Source organism: Sturnira hondurensis, unplaced genomic scaffold (assembly GCF_014824575.4).
Source record: "Sturnira hondurensis isolate 20B ecotype Veracruz unplaced genomic scaffold, ASM1482457v3 Scaffold0000880, whole genome shotgun sequence".
Taxonomy (NCBI): Eukaryota; Metazoa; Chordata; class Mammalia; order Chiroptera; family Phyllostomidae; genus Sturnira; species Sturnira hondurensis.
This window is the reverse complement of record NW_028073511.1, coordinates 5,236,344-5,246,935: the sequence shown is the minus strand read 5'-3', so window position 1 is coordinate 5,246,935 and position 10,592 is coordinate 5,236,344. Positions and strand designations below refer to the sequence as shown.

Below are 10,592 nucleotides of genomic sequence, written 5' to 3'. Positions count from 1 at the left end.
GTGGCAAAGTGTTCCCAAAGACAATTTGCTTTTTCTCAGAACTTTCTTTTCCCCAGAGGTTCTCAGTTTGGAATTTATATTTCTGTCAGGTCATTTACATGTAGACCCCGCACCCACTTGCACAGGCTTGGGGTTCACATTTCTCAGAAGAGACTTGTTCACATGCGTACATCAGATGCCCAACTACATCCTGGACAGATCTGCCCATGTGTGTCACAGGTTCCTCAATGTCAACTTCTCAAAACTGAACTCCCCCCAAACCCCAAAAATCTATACAGCATTCCTTAATCCAGTGAACAGCACCAGGCTGGTGTGTACAGTTGTGTAAGTCGTTCACTACACAAGGCACAAATGGGTTGAAAGCTAGCTTGCACACTGCTCACCAAGTGGTACATCCACAGGACTGTGTCCATAAAGACGGCATCTTCTCTAGGTGTATAAAGATAACACATGTTGCCCTGGCAACAGCACCATCCACCTTGTTGCCACTTCTTCTCCCATACATCCCCCATTCGCAGCCAAGCCATCCCAGTCTTGCCATTTTTACCTTTGAATTAGCCATCAAATCACTCTCCTCTGTGCCACCACTGCAGTAAGCTAGATTTAGCAAATAAGAATACAGACCTCCCAGTTAAATGTGAACTTCAGATAAACAAATAATTTTTAGTATCACTGTCTCCTGCATCCATCCTGTCCTTCCTTTGTAAGAGAAGCCCAGTTTCTGCACCCAAAAGAACACATTTCTAGCTAGAGGATCACACGCTAACACAATCACCAGGAGAAGATGACCCTACACCCTCTCCCTATTTGGTAGAGGCAGATACATTTCCTCAGAAGACAAGTCATTGGGATATATGGTTTATTTGATGTGAGGCTGAGCCCCTCTACCCACAAGAAGTGTTTACTTGGCATGTGTGTATTTCTTACAAGGTCCGGGAGTCGGGTCCTGAAGTCAACAGTGCCCCACCCCACCACCCAGGGCGGGTTCAGGCTGTAACACCTCCTAGTTTCCCGGCATCTCAAGGAGGCCCCCCACCCTTTCCCAAAGCCCCCTGGGAACTTCGCCAGCACCCCGCTAAAGGGTGCACCGTCCCATGTCTGGCACATTGCCAAGGTGTCACCCGATCCCAATTTTCCAGCCAGGAAAGAAAAGCCTGGCTAGTTCACTGCCATGATCTTGGAGCGATCCGCCGCTAAAATACCTCCTGAAGCCAAAGCCTGTCAACATGGCATTTGCCTGCCTAACTTTTGAGGGCCAAATGCCTAAGAACAAAAGGAAACAGTCTAACCAAACTGAACACCTCAAACTAGAAATGCACACAACGCAATCATGCAAAATATTCCTAAATCATCTGGGGAATTTTAAGAGTTTAATACCCTAATATCTTGATATTTTGATGACTTCAGAGTGCAGAGACTGTAGAAACAGTCTCGAACCTGTCTTCACTTAGCTAATTCGGACTTGGGTGCCGCTAGCTGTGTAATAATTTTTCCTCTAGTCCACGGAGGCCACTTTTCATTCTCCCAGGATCTGAGATGAGAATACCTCGTGTGCGATGTAAGCCGGTAGTACTCTAATAAATGTACTTGTCAATGTCATCTACAAGTCGTTCTTATTAAACCTGCAAACTTGTCGAGAGTAAGCAATGAGTACACACACACATACGCCTGTGCACAGACATTTTTATTTACCAAAGAACTAAAGTGAGATGAAGAGGATCTTCGTGTCTGGGAGGGCTGGCCTCTTTGCACCAACACAGAAGGGGGGCTGGAGGGGCTGTGACACATTCTTTGCATTTGGCTGCCTCCCTCTGGGGGTGCCCAGCCTTTTGGCGTCTCTGGGTTACCCTGGAAGAACAGTTGTCTTGGGCCACACATTAAATACACTGTGACACAGTCACAAAAAAATCTCATGACGTTTTAATTAAATGAACAACTTTGTGTTTAGCCACATTCATAGGCATTCCCGGCCTCATGTGGTCCGCAGGCCACGGGTTGGACACCCCATGCCTTTGTCTCCTCGAAGCACGCATGTGTGTGCACATCTGATCTGAAAGTGGTGATGGAACTCTTTGCCCACCAGCCTTTGGGAGTGGCATGGAATAAGGCCGCTGAGAACCTCAAATCCAGTTAAAGGTGTCCTGATTTCCAGGAGATAGAATTTGGCCCCGAAACTTTCATTTAATAATTTGTAAAAATCATATCTACTCAGGCTTAGAGCAGCATCCAGGATTTACATAGACCTCTTTGAAGCCTAAAGTCTACTACAAATCTCGTGAAACTGGTTAGTCGTTTTTCATAACCCCTTCACTGTGGAGGACGCCTTCCCTCCAGCAGTTCCCAGTTCCGCCTGGGCAATCCCATCTGGAAACCCCTGCAGAACCTTGGCACCTCTACACTGTGTTCCCCATTATCCACTCACACAGGTGGCTGCAGCTGGTATCTTTGTATTTTAAGTAACAGAAGCACACAATTTTTTTCAGAAGTTAATGTAATTGAAAAAATCTGTTGGCAACCTCTTTTTCCCATTTCTAAATTATTTGGCTTTATTTTCTTCCCTGCATTTTTCTGGGTAGCAGGGCGGCCTCGTGTCCTGGGGTAATAGAATTAGCACAGAGGCATGCTGATGCTAACCTGAGGACCGGCTGGGCACAGCGCTGGCAGTAGCTGCGCATTCTCCAGTAGTTCATCTAAAGGCAGGCATGAAGATAGCATGGGTATGCTTCATTCAATTTGGCTGTGTCTGAAGACAATGTTTTGACAGGAAAAGAAATGATGTCTCATGTCTTGGGCATTTTGAGTCTCAGCATGGGCCCCAATTTTCTCTTTCCACTCTAAGATTTCGGGGCAGCCAGATCTGCACCCCTCATTAGCTAACCCATGGGGTCTCCTTAGTGGAGAAGGAGACTGGCTGTGAAAACGCTGAGTCATCAGTTTGACTGCTGAGACGCACAGCCTGCCTGTACAAGGGCGGCTTTGTGCCCACCTTTTCCTCCAAATGTTTGCTTCTTGCCTGATTGATGAGAGACCCTCGAATTCATGACTGGTGCCCCCTGAGCTGTCACTCTGCTTGGCTGTGTGGACAGACAGTACGGAAATGGGGAACAGAGCTACCAGACACTGGCACCAGTTACCTGGTGGAGAGCCAACCTGCACATTTTTCTGACATGTATCAGTGAATAGTAGAGAAAAATCTCAAAAGGCATTAATGAAATGAAAATAATTTTATTATAGTTAATGAAAGCTCAAACGTCTGCATTTTGCCATTGATTTCAGTGCATCCTTAGAAAACTAAATTTGACTGAATAAAACTGGATGTGGACTATATAGTAGGGGTACTATATCAATGTTGAATTCTCTGAACTTTATGTTTGTATTGTGATTGTTGGAGAACATCCTTGACCTTAGCAGACACACACTGAAGTTTATAGGTATGTAGGAGTAAGGGTTATGATGCCTGCCATTTACTCTTGAATAATTCAGCAAAATAACAACAGCGATGATATGAGAGCACGCACACACCAACCTGGACAAGTGTTAACAAGCGCAGAACTCGGGTGAAGGATATGCAGGTATTTGTTCATTGTACAATTCTCGTAATTTTTCTGCAAGTTTGAAAGTTTTCAAAATATAAAGTTAAAAGAAACCCAGCACAGTGATCCCTCGTCAAACATGTGACTGAGAACAGGCACCCCAACAGGAGCAGGCAACTGAAGGAGGCGCCCGGGGTGCGTGGTGCATGCTCCATGGGCCTGTTTCCGCTCAGGGCTGTCTTGGCAAGTCCAAAGTACCTGTGGATAGAGGCACGGCATTAAAGGTCGAGTTCCCTTAAAGACTAAGCCTTCTTGTCCTGACTGGCATGGCTCACTTGCTTGAGCGTCGTTCGACTCCAGGTCAGATCAGGGCACATGCCTGCAGGGTTGCGCACCTGGCCCCAGATGGGGTGCGTGTGAGAGGCAATTGATCAATCCATCAATGCTTCTCTCATACATTAGTGTTTCTCTCCCTTTCTTTCCCCCTCCCTTCCCCTCTCTCTAAAAATAAATAAATAATCTTTAAAAACAAAACCAACCCCTCAACCCATGAAGTGCAGTCACAGCACCTGCCCGAGGGACCACCTGGGGCCAAACACACCACCCACTCTGGGAGAAGCCCAGCCTTTCCTCCTCCCCATGGGGAAGCTTCTTAAAAGCCTGCTGTTCTGGGCATGTCTCCAGTTTTTATGCTATTCTTTGAAGGTTTTGAACCCACCAGTGGAGAATAAATTGTGTATCAAAGGGATCGCTGGCTGCCAATGGTCAAGTTCCTCAACTTCTCTTATCTCATTCTTCAGCCTGTTGGCCTTCTCCTTTACCCAGAAAGGCAAGCTGTAGGAAGAAAATGCCCTGAGTTTGCATTCGTCTGATGCAAAATTTATAAACATGGTCAGTAAGAAGGCCTCCAATTTAGATCAGTGTCAAAATAAAACTCCATGTTCATTGTTCACCACTTGCCCCTGCCCAAACCCAGGTCTTTTTTCTGCCCTTTTCTGTCCAGGAAGCTGTCCTTGCAGCCATCATCACCCTGGCTCCTCCCTGCCCCACTGTGCACTGGGCTGGGCAAGTGAGAGGCACAAGCAGGAACCCAGAAGGTGAGAAGAGTGGGCTTGGGATATTTCTACCTACTTCCTGCCCTGCCTCCTGAGTACCCCAGTTCCGGCAGGGCTGCGTTCTCCATGGCCACAGCCTCCGTCTCCCACTGCTCTGCAGACCCGATCCCTCCTCTTACTGCTCATATCTAGGACTAGTAAGAGCTTCCCACTGTCGAGAGCCCCCGGGTGCTTCGCCCACCCACTTGAGCTCTCATAAACTGGTCCTCCCGGGTCTGCTGAAATTTCAGATCGCATGTTCTGGGCTGCACTGTGTGTGCAGACATCAGGCAGTGTGACTCCTGGGGTGAGTCAAAACAGGGAGATGAAAAATGTTTTTATGTTTTGGCAGCTAGAACTTTCATCCTTTAAAGCAGAAATGCCATGTGATTGAGGAAAAGCCCTGGTAAACCAGCTGAAGGTAGGGCAGTCCTTGCAAGGAGGAAGAGGAGACTTAACATATAGACTAGACAATAGGTGTGAGTCAAGGTTATAGTTCAAGGCCCTCATTAAAGACAAGCCAACAGAAGCAGCCCAAATAAAAATAGCAGGACAAAGAGCAATACATCGACACATTTTTTTCTAGGTTAGAACTGTACTTGGGTAAATAGGTAAAGTTCAGAGTGGAACTAAGGGAAAATACGAGATCATAGGACTGGTACTTCCTTCAAATACAGAATATTCCAATGTCTTTCTCTCTGCCTTTTCAAACCCTACCATCCTCACTGGCTGCACTCATTTAAGTATGTGTCTGCTTTGCCAACAAACCTTCATGTTTCGGAAATCAGGGAGCCTGTCTTTTAGCTCCATATAACCCGCCCCCAGACGGTGCGCACCCAGCATACCACACGGCATCTGGCAGGCTGCCAACCGTATCTTCGGAGCAGCCCAGCCATCAGGTTCCACAGACGCCTGCCTCCAAGTGTCTCACCGAGACCCTCACACAAACTGCCCACCCATCTGCCAAGACTCAAACTGTCCCTGTGTGGGCGGTGTCTGTGAGTTCCTCCACAGGAGAAAATAATAAATAATTGATATTTTCATAAAGATGGGATAATAAAAAACATAATGAGAACACTCACTTGGGAATTTGTGGAAGAGACTCAAGTGGAATAAACGTATCAAATTTCTTTTTATACGGCACTCTGAAAACAGAAAAGGTGACCATAAAACTGGCTTTCTTCTGTGGCCAAGATCGATACATCATTGTGTTCAATAAATGTCTTATTTTCTGTTTTAATTGTCATGTATGGGCTACAAAACTGTAAGGGCCATAACTCCTATTAACTTTATCATTTTTAGTGAACATCGTTAAGTCAAACATGCTTCATTTTTTAATCAGTATTTTTAATGTAATACATCAACTATTTTTCTTTTAATTTAATGACCCTCCCTTTCTCCTGAGTCGCTTTGGTCTGAGTTGAGTTCCAAGTGTAAACACACCCAACTAGCAGTCACTAACCAACAGCATGACACGGCGTGACACTTAAAGTCTTCAGATTTGTGGTAATAACAATAGGAATAAAGTTAACAACCACATGTTTGTAGTAAAGGTCCTGTGTATAATTTTAACTAAACACTCATATGTATGCATACACTAACAAAGTAAATATGGATGTTTTTAGGAATTTTCACCAACCAGATTTTGTTGAGATCTACCCCTTATAAAATATAATTTCCTTGTACTAGAGAAAGATACAATTCCTTTAAGTTTAACTAAACAACCCTAGTATTAGCATATATACTTACAGTGAAAAATTCACTGGCGGGAGAGTTGACCCGACTTTGTGGAAGTCTTTACTCTGCTCTGGGTACATATAGAGATTATCTCCTGGGGTTAACTTCGGGATTCCATTCCTGGGGTCAATATCTGTGAAAGATGTTTTTTAAAAATCACAAAAACAGCTAAAGAGATCCACAGATTTGCTTTGTTAACATGACAATGGAAACCAGATAATTTAGGGCTTTCTTATGAGGTACAGATAGGAGTCTTAAAGTTCTGTTTATAATGGTCTCACCTTGAGAAGAAGATGAAAGTGTGAGCCTATGTTTGGGACATTTTCTAAAAGATGTTGTTATGATTATCCTACCCTGGGAGAGAAGAATACCGGAGGTGTGGATTAAAATGAATGAGGAATCAGAGGTATCGCTGCAACAACCAGCAAGAAGTCTGATTTAAATGGTTTCATCCCTGAGCATTAGTACTCTTTGAATCCCTGAGTCCTGTGAAGCTCTAGAAGCTACTGTCATTAAAGCTCTGCCTCTCTGGTCCTTGGGAGGAAATCAGCTCCTGCGAGTCCTCCCCTCCCGCTGCTTCAAGGACCGGGGCGGTGCAGCAGCCGCAGGTGGCCTTCCGGGTGCAGGAGCCAGGAGAAAGCCCTCTGCTGCTGCGCACACAATGCTTATTCAGCAGCTGCTCCGACACCCAGCTGGGGACAAGTAATCACTTAAGCTTGGAAGGAAGCAGCTGGTACACGTTAGTTATTTACACCCACACATCTGACACCAGATGCCCCTCCTAAGAGAACAAGCCTGGACTGCAAAACTAATCAGCCTTGGGATCATGTTACTGGACCGAGCAGGTCCCTTTGCCTGTGCTCATCAAAGCACAATAAGACACAAACAGAAGTTTGCAGCCAAGAAAGTAAGGATTTATTCAGGAGAGGGTACCATGTCCAGAGTCACAAGTGAGCTAATCCTCAAAGACCTGGCTCCCTCACTTTCTTCCAAGGAATGGATTATATAGGGAAAAAATCATTAATCATGGTAGGTAAAGGAGTTAGGATTGCGGTCGCTACTGATTGGTTGCTGTAGAGCAGGGGGTTATTGACCACCGCCTCTGGTCTTGATGTCAGCCATGGAGTTCTTTCTGAGTCTGCAAGGATTTGTCTGGTGGGATGGTTCTGCTTTTCTGGACGTGGAGCAAAACAACACTGAGACCAAGATACTATCTTTAGTGTGACTGAAAGCTCTGTCTCTATAATCCATAAACCCAGGACCTAAGACGACTGCATGCTGACCAGAGCCTCATTGTCCTGAGGGCTTAATCATTAAGCAAGGGAGAGGGAGGTGGGTAAATCACGGTGCTGGGTGAGGCTGGTGGAAAGAAGGGAAGGGGAGGGGAGGGGCAGGGAGGGGAAGAGAGGGGTGACCATATTAAAAAAATTAAGTTTCTGAGTGGTGGCAATTAGAAGCAGGATGCTTGGCTGGAGGTGAGTCCTCCATCTTAGCCCACACACCCAATGCACAGGCCTCACTGTTTTCTTTTTAGATGTCGGTTTTGCTGTTTCTCAGTTCAATTGTACCCATGAGGCGAGGCAAGGCAGCGGGAGAGCTAGGGAAGGTTTTTGATAAGCTATTTTCCTCCAGCTAACTCAGAAAAACTACCTCACAATAGGAGGAAGTACTGGAGAACTTATTTTTTAACCATTTTCTTTCAAAAGCCTTGTCAGTTGCTAAGACTCTTCATCTGAACTTTTTATTAGCTCTGAAGTGTGGTGAAATCGCATCGCCTGCGCCCACGATGGAGAGCCTGCCGGGTATGAGTGTGGGGGAGAGGGGAGGGGCCCTGTCTTTTGAATCCCAGACCAGGGCACTGGCAAGTAAAGGTCGGCGACAGCAAGAGGTGGTGAGAAGGGCGGGGACTTTGGAGTTGGTCATGCCTGAGTGCAAATTTAGTTCTGCAGTTTCTAGTTCTGTGCTCTTTAGCTGTTTAACTTGTCTAACCTTGTTTATAAACTGTTTAAACTGTTTATTTCTAATGTCTACTTTGCGGAGTTATCATGAATACTCCATTAGAATAATCTGGACCCATTATCAGCACTCAGGTAACATCCATTAATTATTACTGAAGTCAGGACCAGGCTAATACCACCCCCATTCCAAATTTGTTTTTTACTCTGGAAAATACAATGGCCATCTAGTGAAGGTATAAACCAGGGGTGTCCAACCCGTGGCCCGCAGGCCGCAGGCAGCCCAGGACGGCTGGTAGTGCGGCTCAACACAAAATCATAAATTCACTTAAAATATTACTTAGTTTTATCACTAAGTTTTATACTAAGTTTCATCACTTAGATACCTACATGTTCTATATTAGTGATCACAAATTTGGGACCTGCTCCACGATTTTAAAAGATCATCCAAAGGACTGCTGCATAATTCGGGCTATTACGTGAGGACTTTTTCGCTTTATCTGTGGTGACAGATACCACGACAATTAGGCACAGACCTTTTTTGCTCATCAGTTTTCATTAGTGTTTGTGTATTTAATGTGTGGCCCAAGAGAATTCTTCCTCCAATGCAGCCCAGAGACGCCAAGAGGCTGGACACCCCTGGGGATCTTTTCCTAGGAAATCTTATCCAGATGGGGACATAAGACACATCTATCAGGAGATTAAATAATATTACACTGTGTGATAAATGCCATACTCTACAGAACAGTAGTCCTAAAATTTCAGCATAGCTCAGAATCCTCTAGAGAATGTGTTAACAACGCAGCTTCCTGGGTCCCAACCTCAGACATTCTGTTTGGGAAAGTCTGGAGTAGTTCCCAGAACCGGCATTTTGTGTAAACTCTCCAGCTGACTGTGATGCCTAGGACCCTGCTGGAGGTCACAGGATAAGGTCACAGGATAAGGTCACGAGTAGAGAAGAAGCCCATGGCTGGTGTCCGAGTATAAGGTGTAACCTTTAGGGGAAGACCTCCCAGACAACACTGCTGAGATAACACGTGTGTTTAAGCTGTGAGGTATAATGTGGGATCTTGGCATAATTTCTGAATATTCAACAAAACCAGGTATCAGCCCTAAGTGCTGGCCACTGTATGTCAAAAGCTGATAGATTCATAACGCATCATGCCTGTTTATGCTTTGGGATGCACTGTCCAATCTCCTAGCTACGAAGATGTTCAGGAGGTAGAAAATGGGACATACACATTAAATTCGAAGAAACGAATGAAGGAGCAAACAGTTCACCAAAGGAGCAAATTCTGTCCCACGTCTCTCCACCCCGATGCAGTCAGGTCTCCACCTGTCTCTACCATGTCCTCACCAGCAGGCTAGGAGCAGAGGCGATGTGTGCCACACCCAGAAAGAAGTATTTCAGAGCTGGCACGTGACCCTCCAGCACTTTCTCCTTCTCCTGCCATGGCAGCCTTGGGAGCCACATGTTGAGATGGAGAAGTCACAGGGCGAAAGCAAAAGAGATCCTTGAGCCACCACTTAGAAGGGAGCTGCCCTGGAGAGCCACTGGATCACCGTGGACTTTACCAGAGGAAAAGTCAACTTTGACTCAGCTGCGCTATTTCAGAGGTGGTTTGTTACTGCAGCAGAAGCAACCCATTCTGACTACCACAGTGTGCTCTACTGTAGGCAGACCTATACAAGAGAATAAATATTTTTCAGGTCTACTTCCCTACAACCTATAATCATAGAGAACATTTTGTTCTTGCACCTATGACAACAAATTAAGCCTTTAGAGAACTCCACTCACAGCCTGATCATAGCTGCTGGGAGTCAACTGTTAATTAAATATATTTTTTTCTATAGTGTATTGATTCCAGTTCAAAATGACAGTCCCTGAAGCTGCCTCTCCATCTTGTCCAAGAACTAATGAGCATTAAATACAGAGAAAAACTGATGGTTGCCAGATGGGAAGAAGGTTGGGAGGCTGGGTGAAAAGGGTGAAGGGATTAAAAATACAAATTGGCAGTTACAAAACAGTCACATGGGATGTAAAGTACAGCACAGGGAATATGGTCAATAACATTGTAATAACTATGCGTGGTGCCAGGTGGGGACTAGACTTATTGGGGGAATCACTTCATAAATTATATAAATGTCTAATCATTATGTTGTACACCTGAAACTAATATAATATTGAATGTCAACTGAAAAAAATGTTAAGATTTTTTTAAAAGAAAATAATGAGAGAGGAGAGAATTTCACAGAGCAGTAAGTGTTTGGTG

At 45.1% G+C, this 10,592-nt stretch overlaps 1 protein-coding gene across 4 annotated transcripts in view; it reads right to left on the bottom strand.

Moving 5' to 3' along the window:
• Nucleotides 1-1,674: 1,674 nt before the first annotated feature.
• SPATS1 (spermatogenesis associated serine rich 1) overlaps nucleotides 1,675-10,592 on the bottom strand; it is a 28,017-nt gene continuing 19,099 nt past the window's right edge. For all 4 annotated transcript variants that reach the window (XM_037053966.1, XM_037053992.1, XM_037053984.1 and 1 more), the window contains 4 exons: nucleotides 6,377-6,497; nucleotides 5,710-5,772; nucleotides 4,252-4,367; nucleotides 1,675-3,791 (listed from right to left, as the gene is read on the bottom strand). In XM_037053966.1, the coding sequence (XP_036909861.1) occupies nucleotides 3,763-3,791; nucleotides 4,252-4,367; nucleotides 5,710-5,772; nucleotides 6,377-6,497 (329 nt within the window). In that variant the 3' untranslated portion in view covers nucleotides 1,675-3,762. The remainder of the gene's footprint in view (nucleotides 3,792-4,251; nucleotides 4,368-5,709; nucleotides 5,773-6,376; nucleotides 6,498-10,592) is intronic.